The sequence below is a fragment of the Semicossyphus pulcher genome, unplaced genomic scaffold, assembly GCF_022749685.1.
Source record: "Semicossyphus pulcher isolate SPU_LCO1_2020_fin unplaced genomic scaffold, fSemPul1.0.p SCAF_14, whole genome shotgun sequence".
NCBI lineage: Eukaryota > Metazoa > Chordata > Actinopteri > Labriformes > Labridae > Semicossyphus > Semicossyphus pulcher.
The window spans coordinates 4,797,501-4,816,742 of record NW_027211648.1 but is presented as its reverse complement, the minus strand read 5'-3'; the positions used below and the strand labels follow the sequence as shown (position 1 = coordinate 4,816,742).

Below are 19,242 nucleotides of genomic sequence, written 5' to 3'. Positions count from 1 at the left end.
AAGTCTACAAAAAGACACTGAAGTTTAAGGTTGGATTGGAAAGCTTCTTAAAGGACACCGTTACACCAGAGCTTCCATTGGAAGAATATTTTTATGACAAAAAAAATAAGGTCTTATTTAACCCTTTCCCACTGAAATGAACGTGTTGAGGCGCGTTTTTCAGACCCATGAAGACCTGCTTATAGATGCCGATTGTCTCTTTTCCCATTGCCAGTGAAGTATCCTTCTTTTGGTCTCTTTTCTGCTGCGTCACCGTCTGACGTCACAAACGCACCGGAAACCTTGTAAGTAAACGGTGAAGATGTTACGCTGGTTAGGTCTTTATTGTATCTATTACTCATTCAGTCTGTTTATCAAACTCGGCAGCAACAAATTTGGAACGATGTTCAAGCGCTGCTCGGACGGAGACGGGCGGAATTTGTAGCTGAGATGACGAGGAGTCGCAGAAATTGACACAGGTTTTGTGTTCCTATCAAAGCCGATCGGAGCTGAGGCGATAATTACCTGGGTCTACTGCAGAGTCAATTGACCCGGGTCTGAATGCAGATTGTAACCTTTCCCACTAAGAAAATAAGCCGGGTGTTAGCAGGTTTTTTTACCAGTGGGAAAGAGGCTTAAGATGCACCTCCAGAGATATTAAGGATACAGTTAACCATAGCTTTTCCTGTTGTGTATGATGACGCTCACCTTGGGGTGTTAAGTATTGCAGTTCTCACTCGAGTTCAGATTACTAAAACAATGGCACTTCAGACAAGACAAAGAGGTGAAGTGTGATTGTTTCAGGTGGCTGATACTCATCTCTATTCCCTGCCAGAGTACAAGTTCTAGGTGTGATGGCGGGGTGACGGAGGGGTTCTAACTCTGCAGCGTCCAATGTGGAAGTTGAGTCGTGTGTCTGTGTCTTCTCTTTGTGCTAGTGGCCGTCTCTCTGTTGTTTCTTTCTTTGCATATTAATAACAAAAGATTCGAGAGTGCACGAAACCTCCTGGTCTGCAAGTCAACCTTTAAGAGTGCAAACTCATGTATTTAGAGTGGAATTAGTTTTGTGCACGAGGGAGGAAATAACCAAGTAACACATGATTAGAGAGTCAAATGGAATTATGAACATGAATATGGAAGATGCCCACAAAATTCCCCCGAGAACAAACTCAAACTGGCAGCAAAGCATCACTTGTAACATTTGTCCTGGAGGTGAGAGGTCGTCCCAAAACCCTCCTCCTACTTTCAAAATAAAAGCGTGCCATGTTTTGAATACAAGTTTGAGACACAGGGCGGTATGTGGTATTAAAACATGTTTTTTTTGTGCTGACTTTAACTTTGAAGAAGCATGACCTTGACGTCCGTGTGTGTGTGTGTGTGTGTGTCCTGTCGATGTTACCAGTCAAAAAGGGTTGCTGGTGCGATCGCTCGTGCTCGGAAGCTGCAGAAACACAGCTGAACCTCACATTTTTGTCCTTAATATGCTTCCATATCCATCTTGTTCTGACTTTAGCTGGCACTTTCTAACCTCTTATCTGCCTTTATCTATGCGTCCTTCACCGTAACTGTCCATTCCCCTTGTTCCCTTTGTCTTCCCTTCTCCTTCTCCTCTCGTCCTTTGTCTCTCTCTCCTTTTCCCTCCCACCCCGCTGAGCAGGGGCTTCTTTGATGCGGGCCTGATATCTATTCGCGCGGGTCGTTCATCAGCACCGTGTCGCTCTTTAAGCAGCGAGCAGGAAGCCAGATCAATAAGATGGCTGAACGGATGGCTCGCTTAAAGAGTCCTCTTCAGCCTGGAGAGATAAGGGAATTTTTTGAATGGATTGCACTTTAAAGAGACACACAGGGTGGGCGGGGGCGGGGGGTATATGGGCGATGAATAAAGATCTGAACGCATCACAGCCGGTATTAAAATGGGAGAAGGCGTTCAGAATGAAAAGGTGGTAAAACTTTTGAGAGGAATCCGCGAGGGGTCTCGCTGGAAGGCCCGAACGTCTGGAGAATTTATGTAGGACTTGAAGTTCTAATTAAATCAACGTTAAACCCCTGAAGAGAGAGAATTCACATACATTATCCCTGTGATACTAAGACAAAGCAAAACAAATATTTTATAGATGTCAAGATCAACAGTTTTCAGCCTCAATATGGTAACATGTACACAGATTCAACCAGACAGCTGCCTGCTACCAGCTGGGTCCATTCAGGTAACATTTCACCGAATGCTGCTGCAACAAGAAAAATAGACACAAACACTATGCTGGAGTGTTCCAGAAATGCTCTTTTGATCTGGCCTATCAGGACAAACAGCTGAGGAATTTTGGTACTCTCAGCTCTGAATCACAACACGAGCCACGAGGTCAACCACTCGGGGGAGGGGTGCAGAATTTCAAACCGCGAGGCCTCCCTTGGCAAATCAACCTTCTCTTTTATGGCCATAAAACAGTGGAACAATCTCCCAACAGACCTAATAACATCTACAAACATTCTCCCGACCGTTGAAGCAGTTCTTACTCAGATCGCAAACTTGCCAGTGGGTGGAGTGGGCTGCCTCGGGGATCTATTGTGTACGTGTTAATTTCTAGTCTTATATGTGCAGTCTTGTGGGGGTTGGGTGGGCGTGGACTCTTTTAATGCCTAGGTCTGTGTGGGTATGGGTCAGGGTTCTGTTTTACATGTCTAGTCTTGTGTAATTTGTGCTCCTTTAATGTGTAGTTTCTTATAATGTCTGTCTTCTTACCATTTTACAAACCTGCCCAGGGACTACAGGGGGAACATTTGCTTAAACCAGGTGCAATACATCTTCCCTTGTTCTATATAAGGTTCATGTTCTTTGTGCGTCGTCCCAACTCAAATAAAGACACTTAACAATAACAGCATAGTGCATCTAAATTAAACGCGTCACTAAATTCGTAAAGCAAAGAGACAACAACATGAGTAAATGATTTAGATTGTAACTTGGTGTGTTCACATGCACTTAAGTAACCAGGACAGCCACAGTGTGCTTTCTGTAAGTTGTAGAAGGGACTTAAAGAACCAGGGGTCGTGTACTTATCAGCACTGTCGCGTCAAATGTAAGCAACAGTTTGTTTTTATTCAGCATTGTGTTTCATTCATGTCAAACAAATAGAACCCAATTAATATCATTAAGAATGTTTGCTGTTTTCTTCAATGTCATTAAGACTTTGGGTGTTAATTGTATGAATGGTTAATTAGATCATAAGCATAACTACGTGCCGCTGCATCGACTGTGATCACACACTGTGACAGAGCTGAGTTTATATAATGGGTAAATTGAATATTGTTTGTATTTGTGTGAAAAGTGGCTCATTAGTCTATGAAACACATATTAAACATAATATTTACTGAGCTCAGTTTAAAACTGTATTTAGTTTAAAGCCCCCCAATCAAGTGTTCAACCTTGTGAACATCTCCATGTGGTGTTCTTCATGTGCTACAAGACATATCAGGGACAACATCAGCAGTCATCTCCATGGCTGGGCCTGTCTGCTTTTAAACTGCAGTGTACCAAGGACAGGCTGAACAACACGTTTTCAGATTGGCAGGTTTGAGACGTCACAAACCTAAGGAGCCAATCCCGTTAATGGACGGGGTGATGCTATGCATATCATTATATGTAACCTATGGCAACCACTTCCTGTAACCGTCACTGTAACTTTTGCAAACTCACTACTGAATACTAACGTTAACGTTACGACTGCTAATTACTACATTTCAAGCTAGCTAAGTTTCAACAAGTTGCCGCTAAACGACGGCAGAGACGTGTTTTGTTTTGGGCTGTAATTTTATGAAAGGAGTAACGTAGCACAAAGTGGGCGGGGCCTATGCAGATTCAGGAATTTTTAATGAGGGAGAAGGAGGAGATGATTTGGGAGGATTTTTACAAGGTAATTAAACGGATTTTGCAGAAAAAAAACATATGAGACACAATTTATTATTTCAAGCAGGTCATTTTATGTCATAATGTCTTAAAATACGACTATAGCTGGGCTTTAAATGTACCACCGCTCAGTTTTCAGAAAGACTTTGTATTTTTGTGTGCACACCAGAGACTGTACAAACAGATAGACGACATGACAGCTCCTTAAAAGTGAAGCCAAAACATTTCAAGCGCCCCCTGCTGACTGGCTGCAGTATAGGTCATAAAGCCCGCCTGTTAACAGATGGGACATGAGTCAAACTATAAAATCAAAATAGACGCCAAATACATTTTTCTCAAACATGGTTTCTGTCATTATAGTTAGTTCTTATCATGCTGATTTACGTCCAAGTGTTCATTTTTCTGATTAGTTTATTTTTAATTAGTTATTTGATGCTGTCAAAATGATGATTGACAGCTCTGTTGACAAATGCAGCTGATCTGTTCTGGATCAGCAGAGTAGAAGAGGATCGGCAAGAGGAGACGTAACTAAAACAATCACTACAGTCATTGAAGTTTCCATACCTGTGAACGTTAACCTCAGACCAACACAGAGAAGCTGTTCATTTGTAAAATATGGCAACGTGCGGGACCTTTGCTGTTTTTTCAGCAAGTTAAGTGTGTGTTATGGTTAGCGGAAGTGGCTAACAGCTGCTCTACCCGCCGATCTCTACTGCGCAATTCTGGCTCCGAATGACGTCACCATCCCAAGATGGCAGCGCCCATCACGGGGGCTGTTTTGGCATCAATTTTGTGCAATGAGAGCAGATGGAGGCGCGTCGTCCAGCTATACAGTCATTGGTTCACACAGATAGAGTTGGAAATATGGGAGGAGAGAGGGGGGCTGGAGTTGAGCCCGAGGCCTCTGCGTACATGGGATGAACGGTTTAACCGCTGAGCTAAACCGGCGCCCCCACACGTCAAAATTGAGCCATCCTAGATGACATAAAACTTTGATGTGCAAATTTCTATTTTTACAGTGGATGTTTCCCTCGGGGAAAATCTGATATTTTGTTGGATGACTGTTGTTTGGGCATTTTGCCATCATGTTGCTGATAGTGGGCCCATCAGCCGCCAGCTGCCAACACTGACGTGAGCTGAAATGTCGGAAGTTTGGGCCAGAAAGCCTCCGGAACACTGTCAGGGAGCGTCGCGACAGTCAGGGAATGAAGTTCAGATTGCAGGAGATATTGTGTCTGATGTATTTGCCAGACACACATACACAGAAGCTCACACACAGACACACACACACACGCACTGACATACACACTGTCTTTGTCTTGAGTTCTCTGGTTTTATTCTCTGTTTTTTTCACAGCTTCTTAAGTGCAAGTGTAAAGGCAGCCAGGGGAGGTGGAAGGAGCCAGGGAACACACACACACACACACACTGTGACACTGCTAACAAGCCACCTCGCCAAGACATGTCACTCCTACCTTCCCCACCTCAGGGTAATTTGATGTAGAGTGCAAAGAACATTCAGAGATTTTTCTTTTATTTGAGCAAATGTTGAGAAGGCTGAAAATGGAGGAGGAGAAAAAAAAGCATTAAGTGCTCGGGCAAAAATGAAAAGTCCCACGTTGGTAAAAAAAAAAAATTGAAGCAGAAAGTGGAGAAAAATCCAGAATGAAATAGCTGTCATAAAAGAAACCTTCATGCTTGTAATATTAAAGTTGAAGTTAAAGTACGTTAGTGAATAAAGGTGCTCGTATGCATGTTAAGGTGTTCACACAGGAAGCAATCATGTGTGTCTGACTTGCCACCCCAGCAAACCTTTTGGCTCTCTCACTGAAAGTGCAACTCTAGTTCATCCGCACAACTACACCCTGCCATGTTACACTTGCACCTTGGACCACGTCACCGGGCGACATCATCCTCCTCAGTTACGTTTAATGCCATAACTCTGAATATATTTGATTCTAATGTGGTCACACTTTGTATCTAGAGCAGGCTGGTGTTTTTAATCATCTTAATTGCAGATTATTTCTCATCTTCTCTGACAATAGGTGATTTCATTTCAGAACATGCTTTTGATGCACATTAAAGACATAGAAATTGCTGTATGCAATATGTCAAAACATCTTCCAGCAGCTTATGACTTCTGTCAGCAGGCAACAAAAGGTTTGTCCACGAGGTTCAGACCTGCAGCTCATTAAATCGTTATTTAGATCGACGAGGGCTGTAATCACCACTTCTGCCAAGCTCTGTCAGACCCAAACACACATGAATATTCATGACTTCAAGAAAGGAAATCAGTGCTAATGGATGTATTTATGCATGACGGAAACTGATACACATAGTCATGCATGTCTTGGGTACAAATGTGACCTCGAATGTTCCCTAAGCTCCCAGATTTGTCATTTCTCCTCTTCAGTAATCAGTCGGTTGCTCCTTTTTTTGACCCGTCTTTTCCTGTCCCTGTCCGTCTGTCCACAGCTGCTTCCTGTCCCTGCTCCTGGTGGCCGCCGTGGTGTGGAAAATCAAACAAAGCTGCTGGGCGTCGCGGCGGCGAGAGGTAAGTCAGACACTTATGCTGACGACAAATGTTGATTTCGGCTACTCTGGAAGGTTAATTAACGACCTACATGACTCATGTTCATGTTCATTTCGTTGGTACAGTTTTTTCAAATGATGGAGCAAACATTCGAAGAAAAATACCTAATTTGAAGGTGTACCTTCAGACAAAGCCAGGGCATCTATTTTGCCCTGTTTATAGTTTGCATACATAGAAATGTAGAATCTGTAGGCAGGGATTTTTAGTACTGGAAGTGCTCTGGTTTCCGTTTGTAGTACGCTTGGAGTCGGAGTAATATTGACCAATCACGTATCAGCAGGCTGTGGTTCACAGTCCATGCTGAGAGCAAAAGCAGGCAGAAAATAATGCACCGTGATGACCCGGCTCCCATCAACGGTCATCTAACAGCGATTTAGCTTCTTCTTAATCTCTATAAACGGACAGCTGCAGCAAGTTCAGCTAAAAATCTGATCTAGATCAAACATTCAACTTGGGACGGATGCCCTGACGCTGTGTCACAAAAGCCGTTTGGATTTCCCGACTTCCTTGAATGCGTCAGAAATGATCGATCCGACCTCCCTTCAACAAACGAGCATTTTAAACGTTTTCTTCTCCTCTTGATGAAAGACCTGACAAAGCTTCATTTTGACTTTTTACAAATCTGCATTATGATGTTGAAATCTCAGTAAAAGGTAAGTCCTGTTTTAAATCACAAGAAAGTCTGTTTCTTTTTCTGTAAACAATGCAGCACATGGAAAAGGAAGTCTTGACTGGAACTGCTATGTGGATGCATGTTCACAGAAGCTGTATCGTTGTCAGACTATAGCTGATGGGATCTGAGATTGTACCAAGCTAAGCTGACGTGCTGCTGGCTGAGGCATTATCTTGAACTGCCTTATCTTTGTTCAGCTGTGAACACATTATGTAGGTGTAGATTTCTCTCCTGATAAATCAGTCCTATTGATAATTAGTTCAATACAGCAACAAGGATGTGTTGTAGTACTGGAGCAAAGACTGGTCCATAAGCTAAGAATGCTGGGATCTGAACATGAAGCCTCAGTGAAGTGAAGTGCAGCCATTTTTCTGAGTGGATGCTTTTTTCTCTTCCAAGCTTTATTGCTGTCATGTTTCCGAGCAGATTCAAGTGTACAAGTTATCATGTTTTCTCAAAGACTTCAGCACGGTTGCACCCTCGTACGACACGAGATTTTCATTCGACCATCATAGTAGTAACTCTCCCTAAATGACTTAATGATGAATTATAACCTGTAAATGTGTAGATCCTCCAAAGTCGGTGCACATCATGACAACCCCACGGTTTCTGACACTCTACATTTCCACAATTTCATTTTAGAAAACACAATTCCATTTTCAGCCGCTGAAAATGGATTACTGAGGTGCAGTGACCATAATGAATTGTTCTCATGGCACAGCACTGAGTCTACTGGAAAAAAGAAAAACCTCAAAGTTAATAATGTTTTTGAAAGGACTGAACAGAAGATGCCAAAGCAATCTGCCAAACTGTGAGGAGCTCTGCAGGCTCCACAAAGGATGGAAAAAGACAGACAATTTTCACGTCTTTGAACAATTCTGGGAAAACTAAAATCAAGTTAAAATATTAATTCATTCTTTGATTCGTAGGAGGAAAAGTCTGCTGCGTCAAGTTGCTTCTATTTTTCCTGTGAATCAGGAAAGAAGCTTGTATAAAAAAATATGGTGATGCACTGCAGATATTTTAAGCTTCAGTGACGTTAAACCTACTTTTTTAAAAACACACATCGACAGAGCTGAAGGACAGAAAGCAGGCATCCTGACAAAGCTCCTGTGTGATAGGTTTCTGCCTGCTGAGACGACAGCAGCCACAATACATTTGCTCAATTTATGATTTTCTTTCTTAAAGCCATTTTTTTGATGAGACACAGGATGAGGCCAGTGGTAGCCTCGATTCTTGACTTAAAGGTTCAGTAGGTAACATCATTAAAACTAACTGTTTGTCATATTTGTTCAAACTGTCACGTTAAACATGCAGCAGTACATGAGAGAGATAATCTGTGAAAAAATCACGTTCCTCTGGCTCCTCCGACTGCTCCTAATGGCATGTGCAAGAATCCACAACAACCAATCAGAGCCGAGCAGTCTCTCAGGCTGCTGTCAATCACACGCTGCGCTGCACCACTGCTCCGCGCATGCTCACACGGTCGAGCTCAAGTCCTTCAACGTGTGCAGCGTCAGCCGGTTTGTGTCCACAAAGGCTTAAAAACAACCACCGGGAATAAAAAAAAAATAGACAGTTCTGCTCGACAGGTAATTACCTCAGCTTAATTTCTGCTGTATTTGTTTCACGTTGCTAAGATGTCTGCGGTTACTGTGACGCTGTGTTACGTTGGTGTTGCAGTCAGGCTAACGTTAGCTTGTTCTCAATGTTGCTGCTGTTTAGCGTTGTTTAATGGTGGCGTGGCTGAAAATAGGCAGTGTGACCGTTTCGGACTTTCTCCTGATAGTTCTGTGTGCCTGTGCTCTCACGGCTAAATGTTAACAACATCAGTGTGTTACTGCTTAGTGGGCTCTGTTTGTTCCACAGTCTCTGTTAGCGAACTAAGTGCTGTTGGTTTTGATTTGCGCTGGTTTGATGTGTGTCTGCTTCGATAGTGTTGGTGGTGTAATACAACGGCTGCGGTTGTTGTCATATCACGTTTTTACCTGTGTGTCCGCCATATTGTATACCTGGCTTCTTCAGTTGCCGTGGTTACTAGCCTGCGCGCACATGACAGCCTCCTCTGCGGGGAGGGCTTTGGAGGCTGGTCTGAGCGCCTCGGAGAGCGAGGGGGAGGGACCTGAAGGCAAAGTTTGAAGCAAAGTCCGCCTCTTCTCCATCTTACCTCCTGCAACTTTAATGAAGCAAACAATGTGAGCATCTTATTGAGTGAAATCTGGCTATGCTAACTACTTCATTAGCAGACCGTCTGTTTGAGCTATTTATGGCAGAGCTAGCGGATGGTTAGGTAACCACAGAAACCATAAATAAACACTGTGAGAGCAATGTTTGCATATGAATGCTCACTTCCATTCTGTGTTTCCTGAGGGGTTTGAACCACTTTTTGAATGAGTGGCCGAAAGGTTGTGTGTATGTTGGAGTGTGTTTCTGTGCGTATGTGTGGGTGCAGGTTTTGAGGCACACACGCTAATGTGGTGCTCAATGTGAATGTGAACTTTCGGTTTGTGCTTTTCATACTCGGCGAGCCAGCTGAAGTGCCTTTTGGCTGTAACCTCGCCCAGGAGGGCTGTCATCACCCTCACCTCTGGATGCCTCTTAACACCCCCCCAGCTGGACCCTCTCCAGGCTAACCTTTAAATAAAATTAGTACTGGACCTTTGTTAAGAGGATTGGGGGTTACAGGAAACAGGCCAAAATTAAATCCCCCCAACACCTGGAAAGCTTTTGGAAACCTGCAGGGTTTACCGTAATGCCTTTAGAGGAATCAGCTCAGTCTCCCTTGAAATATTCACTTCTCTCTGTGAATATTATTCTCTTCTGAATCCCAGTTTGGGGTTGCAATCGGGGGCCATGGATGTTTCAAACAATCACAGGACTGTCACCAATGAGATGAGGGATGAATCCATAAGTCAGTGTTAACTTCTTTTAAGGTACATGCATAACGTCATGTACGCAACATCACTCAGGTCACTTACATCGCTTAAAAAAAGTACCCAGTTTAATTAATGTTACTTGCTCTAATCTCTAAACTAAGAAGTAGTTTTGGTGCCTGAACCTGAGTTGATATGAAGCCTCATCACTAATTTAGGTAACTCTCCCATCAATGGTTTTGCGGGTAGCCACAAACGCCCCATGTGCTCGTATGGATCGGAGGAACTGTTGCCTCGATGGGATGATCACAACCGTAAGTAGCGTTCTCTGATGTAGAATATCACAGTGTTTACAACTCACTGTGCACTTAATTCAGTGTCTTCCAATATTCCCTTGTGTCAAAGTCATTAGTGAGTGATATGCAGTAAACCATTTGAATTTGAAAGTATACATAATGTCGCTATTTGAGGAAATAAGGAGAGCATCTGGGGTTTAAGCTTTTCATAAATATTGAAGGGCCGTATGTTTGGCTTAATTCAACTCCTATATGGAGTCGTGTAGCAAAGGTACCAAACTATATCATGTAAAAGTACCTTCTCAACCTATAAAGAAGTGATATGGAACAATAACGCTGATTATACATACACGGGTACAAAAGAACCAGAGCTTAGAGACATAACAGAGTAATGTCACACCTCTAGAATGCTGTAAGATAGTGACAGTGGCGCGCTGACTCACATCTTTTCAACATGCTTCTTTACCTTCTGTAAAGAATCCTCAGAGCAAGACAAGCCGGTTAGACGTAGTCATTTCTGCCAATCAGAATTACAGATGCTGGAGTTACTGCTGCTTCAGGCTTTAAGTCAGCTTGTAGAAAATGATGCTGAATGCCACTGCATTATTCGAAACACTGAGGTGAGGATGTGTCTCCGTGGTCGTTTCATGCATTTTACATATCTACAGTTAAGTTTCCAACTGCAGTTCAAACAGCAGGTGGCAACTGTAATGACCCTCCTGTTCCGTAAGGATTAATATTTCCCTCTGAGAGCTCTACAATGCTGCCTGAGAGAGACACACCAGCAGAGAGCAGCTGTCTCTGAGGGGAGTCTTTATAATGATGCACTGTATGACATTGTTGTCATACAGAGAAAGTCATATCTCTCTTTGTAGTGAGACCTCATTCTGGAAGACGACATCAATTTCAGTTTTGGTTGTGTTGCATTAGGGAACAAGACCCGTCCCAAATCAGAGCCAAAATCCAAAGCAGTGCCGTACACTGACTTCCCAAATTCATTACTAATGATCGAGGAGTTTCTTTGAAAAAATAGAAGAGCTGACGGTCTGTCTACAAGCGCACAAAGACATGAATCTGAACCAAATCCTGGATTCAAGCAGAGTGCTCCAAGTATTGAGGGGTTAGGAGAAAGCAGATACAGTATTTGTTAGGTGTCAAGTTGAATTACTCTTCAGTAGGTTTTGTCATCCCACGTCTGCCTCTCTCCACATCCAGTTTGCATAAAGTTTGTTTTGTGTATGCATAAAGAATTTGTTTTGTACAGTCCAGTCACTACAGCAGGAGTTCCTCAAAACTAACCAAAGTATTCTTATTCTGCTCAAAATGCCTGCAAATAAACCTTTTTTCTGAAGTAAAGGTAGCAGAAACAAAATCACAAATGAAGAAAGCTCGCATTTTGTCACTGAAACTGTGTAGGAACCTCATTTCAAGTTTCAATTTCAACCATAATTACCTTGTCCTACTCATGCAAAAAGGCACACAGCTGCGCAAAACAGACCCTGCCTTTCATGCGAACACATGTACTGTGTAAACACAACGTGACACATAATTTCCAGAAAACAGAAAGCTAATCATGTTTGTCCACGAGGTTGCCTCTCTCGTTACAGCCCTCTGCTTCCTCGACACCGCGACCGCTATGTTCTCTTCGGCGCTGTCCCTCCAGGCTTCGTTCCCACATTCATCCCCGATTCCTCCTCGTGTTTCTTGGTGCTTGCATCAGCTGCGCCGCGACACACATTTGCAACTAATTATGCCCACGTTCACCTCACTTAGGCCCGGTGCAGTGAGAAGTGGTGGCCATTGCATTGTATGTGGTCATTGCAGGGTCGTGGGAATGTAAGGCCGTGGCCCGGAGCCTTACTCCTACCTGGCTTGTCATCAGACTCTATGAAGTTAAAGCTTATTGTGCTGTCACAGTCGATGTAAGTCGCTCTGGATAACAGTGTTAGCTTCAGCCTTAACATTTTACAGTCAGAGTGTGGGCTCTTTTAAAGGGCTCTGGATCAATATTTGGAACTTTTTGACTTTGACAGCCTCTCAATCCTTTCTTGACATAAAATGTGTCTATGTATAGGGATGCATATTTTATTGCAGATTTAAGTAACGGCTCAATATTAGCCTACCACAGGTATATCGGTACACAGTATTGGTATATGCACCTTTATGATAAATGCCCTAGTGCACATGGAAAAGCTTTTTGATGATGTCCTTTTTAGCACGTTTTCTAGTTGTATCAGAATTGAGATTTAGCCCCAATCAGTTTGGCATGTCACTTGATGATACAATACACCAAACTTTGTTTTCTTTTAACTCTCATGGCAGATTTTTTAGGTGAAAATATCAAGCACTGAGTAGAAATGAGTTAGGGATTATGTTTGAGGTTTTTCTAACTGAGAGAGCAGGCTAAGACCTGCTGAGACTGGTGGCAGTTCTTGGAAGAACCATGAGCCCACCTGACAGGCTCTGCATGCTTGTAAGCGTGCATTTCAAAGTGGTAAGGAGCAATTTTTCCTTGTGCAATTTTTGCTGTGCATCTGTTCTACATTGATGCGCTCGCATGTGTGTATATGTGTCTGTACTGTCTAATCAAAGCCTCCTTTGAGACCTGACAGTCCCTTTGAAGGAGCAGGAGCCGCCAGATGGCATTCGACAGGCCCAACACCAGCAGACATTTTGTGTCATAGAAGGCAACATCCTTTTAGTTAGAGAGAGCCCCTCTGCAATTTGAGCGACCCACGCGCAATGCTGGTTGATTATTCCTGCGGGAACATTTGATGTCTTGGGTGGCTGCTGTGCCGAGTGGAGGGAATCTTTCGTTATTTGAGTATTCCTTCTGTATTTACCTATATGCATTCACACTTTGATGTTTTAAAGTTATAAAAGAAGTCGTATAGCTTTCTGTAATCAGCAGCTGGTGTAGCTCAGGGGATAGAGCAGGCACCCCATGTACAGAGACTACAGTCCTAGATGCAGCGGCTGCAGGTTTGGCCTTTGCTGCATGTCCTTCCCCACGCCTACTTCCTGTCTCTCTTCAGCTGTCCTATCTTATAAAGGCAAAATGGCCCAAAAAAAGATCTTTAAAAAATCGCAGTAGTACCATCAGGTTTCAGGCACACCTTGCGGACGCCTGCAACAGACACAAATGATAAAAGCTTCTTGAATAGAGATGAGCAGGCTTGCTAATTAGAGCAGAGAACCAGCCGAAGCATCCAACGGCTGGGGTAATATATCATGATGCAAAATACTGTAATAATGCTACCACTCGAGCATTCACTTTCTTTGCTTCGGGACAGAAAGGCTCATTTCACTCGACTGTAGCAAAATACAGATTTCAGGGCCAGAATGTGACTTTTGAAAGCAGAAATGTTCAGTACCTGGACATGCAAGAGTTGAGTCATGTGTAATGATTCATAAAGGGGTGGTAAAGTTCCAACTTCCCCTTTGACAGACATTGCATGGTGTAATACAGTAAGTCTTTGATGTTCTGTTTTCATAGTGCTGCTTTTTTTCGTATAATTTATTGGCGTCTCCCACTTTCCTTACTGTACCTCCACAAAAATATCCTCTTGATGAAAGCATGTGTATTTACCCAACATCCATCGTCAATAAATCACACATAACTTGACATATATTAGAAACATATTGCACCCTGGGGTATTGACAGAAATGCAGAGCGCGATAATGCCCCTGATCGTTGCTGCGGCGTCCCACATGATTAACTGTGCCGAAGATTCTTTACACTACGCCAGAGGCAGACTGCCACGAGGAGGGAGGGAGGGAAAGTGACATAAACGTCTCCACGTACCCTCACATATTTATTACCCCATTAAGCTGGCCCCCCTCCCGTCACAGACTCCTCACCACTGCCTTTCCTTAGCTGTAATAAATAAAAATGTCAACCAAGGTGTCAAAGCTCAGACCTCTGTTAGAAATACCCGCTATTATGTCATAAAATGAGTAGAAAGCTGCTCAATGGCCTGTGATGTGCAAACTGAACAATTCTTCCTGATCAAATGTTATACAGCGCAGGTTGTGAGGATGTTAATGAAGTGATGTGCAGAGGTACTGCACCCTAAAAAAAAAAGTCCCTCTCTCTGAACACACACTTATATTCTGCTGCTGGGAAAGAACTGCCACCGTTTCACTTCTCCCCTTTGATGATTCTGTGAGGGGAAAATATACAGTCCACACATGAAAGTTTCCAAAGAATAAGAGCAGATCAGAAGAAAGATCTAAGGCCCTAACCAGACAGGCTGCTGTGAAACAGCTCCTTCTTCTGAAGTAAGACTTTTCACTTACTTTACTTAAGTGTATCGACCTGTGAGTTCCCCCTCTTTGAAAAATCACCAAATGAGTTGTCATCTTGATTGTAAACACTTAAAGTCATACAAGAAAATATGAAAACACGGTTTCTGTAGCCAGTAAGTTGTCTGGGTTTCTGTCTGAGATAAGTGTGTTTTGTATTCTATTGATTCTTGTCATTTTAATCGCAATTCTTCTTACAATTCTTGGATAAAAAGGCAATGTTATTTTCGTCACTGTAGTTTTTGTATGCCACACATTGTATTTCTTAAACGTGACATATTATTATGTGTACCGTCTCCTTTGCTCACACACCAGCAAATAAGCCGTTCACTAGTGTCCAAATTAAAACAAAGCTCCTCTAGCGCCTTTTCTTGCCATCAGATGCGACGGTGATGATGAATCAGAATCGGCAATTAAATTGCTTAAATGGCTCCACGGCTTTGTCCTTGTGTCCGCGCCCTCAGCCACTGCATACTGCTGACCCTCACTTTTTTGAGCAGGCGGCTGTGTCACCGAGCCTCCTCGTGTCGTTGCATCCTCTCTTCTCCTGTCCGCCCCCATCCATTCCCACCTCCGCCGATGAGAGAGAACTGTGTCACCTTTGACCCATGCCATCACCTACTCTGTCCACAGCTTTCAGCCAGCCTGTCTGCTCCTGCTGCTCACCGGCACATGTTCATATCCACGTGCACACTCCCTTTACCTACTCCTCACAAGCACACTCTAATACCCACTCTGACCTAAAGTATAATTACTTACCTTACCTTACCTTTTAGAGGTTTAAAAATTCTTTAATTTTGTGTGCATTGAACAAAATGTAACAAAGCAAATAGAATATATAGATATAGTATAATGAATAATGATAAAATCAGTTCGTCAGTGTTCTTCTTAGCTACAAAGAATATAAAATTCAATGCATCATACCTTGGAAGTATTAAGTATTAGTATTAAACATACTAATAACTTCTTCCCTTCCAGACAAATATGAATATGGTGATGCAAATATTTCTCAGGAATAGCTGTGTTAGTACTGCGTAGGAATGAATCCCATAGCTGATTGTCAGCACACCATATGGTTTGATAGAATTCTTTAAATTATAAATTGCATTAAAAAAAACAACTAATGAAATCTTCCAGAGCAGCGGTTGTGAGGCGCGCCTCCCCTGGGGGGCGCCAGAGGACTTCAGGGGAGGTGCAACGTGAGAAAAAATAAACCAAAAAAAAAAAGCAGCCGCGTATGCTGCGCGGGGGGCGGCCATAATACTCGAGTAATTTTCTACTGCTCGATTCGCTTTACGTGTGTAGTGTATTTTTTCCCCACTGCTGCGCGTCGGTGAAGTGTAAAGAGCCATGTAATGCTATGTAAATACATGCCCACAACCAAGGAATCCATGTTAAGCAATGTGTTCATTTTGGCCAACTTTGATTTCAGTTTCGTACTGAAGTTGTTGATAGGCTCGATGAGCAGGCAAGATCAATTTGAAAGAGCAATGAATATGTACATTTCTTCAAGATATGGGTGTAACTATCCTATTAATTAATTCTCATTTGATTCCTACATAAATATAGAATTTATGCACAATTAAGAAATAAGTCTTTGAGTCAGTTGCAAAGTTGTCTTCTTCTATTGTTTCCAGCAGACTGCACAGTTTTTAGCTGCTTTGATGTTCTTTCAGGGGAGGCTCACTTTGCCATACTTGGAAAACCCCTGTTCTGGAGTCTCTTAAAAAATACACCTGATTTCTTTTAAGTCTTCTAATAAGGATCTTCGTGCTACCTGCAATTCACTGAAAATTGACAAACATGTCAGATACAGACAAAGTAGTCAGTGACAAAAGTCTAAATTTGCCAAGCCAGGGAGTTAATGTGATGGAATTGCTTGCATAGAAACAATGAGTGTGGGTGTTTTGACGCATACCAGAGTTCAGCCATTGACATATTTATGATTAATACACATAAGTTTTTGCAGAGAAGAGACATGTATTTGCAAAAACGACATAAATTTTCCGAAGCCGAGTTGCATTTTGGTCTTAAAGCAAAGTCTAGCATTGCTCTGCTTATAAAAACAAGCAAAGGAGCAAACCCTAACCCTAAAGCACATTAACAACTTAGTTATAGTGGATCAACATAGACATCACATGTCTTTGTCAATACACCCCTAGATGAATGAATGTAAGTATTTCACCAACCTAAACCAGGTATTGAAACCTGCCTTTCATTCATTACACAATAGCATAAATGGGCAGTGGAGTCTAGCGTGAGGAGGCTTTAGGAGATGCTTGTTAACAATATCCTTCTACACAGGCATTCGCAGATGCATTTCTAAAACTCATAAACAAACACACTAGCCTGCACTCTCAAACACATTATACCTTCACCACCCTCACTTACACTCATTGACTCTCCCCTGCAGGTCTACAGCAGATGGTTTCAGTGTGAGAGAGCAGCAGAGTGGGAGAGATTGGCACAGACATTCTCTGAACGAACAGTGTCATGGAATACAATGAAGATATCACCGAGCACGTAGAACTCCCCATCAAATTAGTTTGCAGAATCATCTGTAATGATAAGGAGGATCCTCTCACCAGCGTGTCGGCTCTTGCTCCGTATACTCTCTAGTCCCAGAAGCAGATGGCTGAGTGTTAATGCAGTTCACACATGAGCAGGGAAGAAAGGAAAAAACAATCTTTCTACCTTTACTTTGCAGCTGTTATCCCCTTACGAAGCACATCTCGATGATGCTATGTAATACATTAGAATTTTAGAATCGTAGAAATGCTCTGTAGCTCTACGCCTCTCCACTTTTGTCTGCCAGGAGCAATATACTATATAATCTAGAGAGTGAATGTCTGGATACATCCTCTGATAGCAGTTTGATACTCAGGACATAAACCCAATATGCCAGATGTTTGCGTTATGTATTCCAAATTTACAAAAAGGCACATAAGAACTCGGTTGAGTTTGAAAACCAATTCACAATAGATACTTTACAAGTAGGACTGAAAAGATAATTTCTATCAGCTACTAAATCTCTCAAAAAAAACTGTAGTTGAGTATGAATAAAGTAAAATTTCAAAACTAAACAATCAATTCAAGTATTTAAAACTTAACGCCAGTTCCCTGCAGCATCACAGCCTTACGCCCCTCCTAGTGATGCTTAGAGTACCTGAAGACAAACACAGGCCATCTTTAGGCTCCTCATCAAAAGATAAATCACAGTACAGATTAGAACACATCAACACAGCTTGATGTTAAACTCTGAGAAAACGTCCTCTGATTTAGCTCAAAGAGCTTAATCTCAGTCTGAGCCATCAACCTCAGGCTGACCAGCACGGCCTGAGTTTTGTACGAAAAGACGGATGAAAGAGTCACGGAGAGGACAGTGTGGGTTAATACAGCATGTATTTATTTGAGAAAATATTAGAAATTAGTCTTACCGTTGGAGACTCTCCTTGCCAGGACAGGAGCTGTCCTTCTCCTTTGCTGCCTTAAACTTCCCCTTAGGCTGGCTCTCCGGGTATCTGGGAGGGTAGAGGACTCGTAGGTTGTCATGCTCCAGCAGGCGATGAGTCTGTCTACCATACTGTCAGTAAGCCACATTCTGGACATGCTGATATCCTGGCTGGCCATTAGGTCGCTGTATATTCTCCTCCTGAGAAGAAACAGAAGAAGGGGAGGGAGGGAGGAGCAGAGAAGTTGTATCTTATTATATTTTCTTTGTCATCATCATTACTATTATCATCAGTTGTAGTATTTTATAGTAAGTGAACTTACCTCAGTTTCTGAGGAGGGCTGCTGGGGGGCAGGGGCCTCAGGAGGAGCATCTTGGTCAGGGGGTGACTGGACTGAATGGCTCAGACCTGGGGGCTTCAGCTGGATCACCTGACAGGGCTAATCGGACTTGAAGACGGTGGGGTCCTCAATGTCCTCCATGATACCCTCCTCCTCCTCCTTAAGGGACTAAGAGTGACCTCTATGAACCTTATGTGGCTTGAATTCCTGGCATTGCTTGCCACGTTTCACTACCGAGTCCATTAACCGCCGGCTACCAGGACACAACAACTTCTCCAGAGGCTGCGTGTCTTGTCCTAGAGCCGAGACTGCGTATATGCTCAGACTTTCAGAGTCGCTCTGTTGTAGAGTCGGTCGTCTTTCAATCGGAAGGTCGGAAGTTCGATCCCCAGCTCCCTCAGGCTACATGTCGAAATGTCCTTGGGCAAGACACTGAACCCCAAATTCACTCATGTTGGCGTAGCCAACGGGTATAAACGTGATAACTGATTGGTGCAGTTGGGTACCTGTTGAGAAACTGAGGAGGAGGTGTTACCTCTATGTACCTTATGTGGCTTGAATTCCTGGCATTGCTTGCCACGTTTCACTACCGAGTCCATTAACCGCCAGCTGCCAGGACGCAACAACTTCTCCAGAAGCTGCGTGTCTTGTCCTAGAGCAGAGACTGTGTAGATGCTCAGAGTTTCACAGAGAGGCTCCCAGTTATCTTGGGATGTGTCACAGGGGGGATGACAAAGTTTGTTGCCTGAGCTTAGGTCCCCGAGCTTTGGCATGACACTGTTTCAGTGTAGAGTATTGTTGGCCACGCCCCTTGCCACACCCTATTTGTTAATT

General features: G+C 43.0%; 1 protein-coding gene across 1 annotated transcript in view; it reads left to right on the top strand.

Moving 5' to 3' along the window:
* atrn (attractin) overlaps positions 1-19,242 on the top strand; it is a 180,017-nt gene that overhangs the window by 99,740 nt on the left and 61,035 nt on the right. Inside the window, exon 26 of the mRNA XM_069661237.1 lies at positions 6,352-6,430. Within this exon, the coding sequence (XP_069517338.1) occupies positions 6,352-6,430 (79 nt within the window). The remainder of the gene's footprint in view (positions 1-6,351; positions 6,431-19,242) is intronic.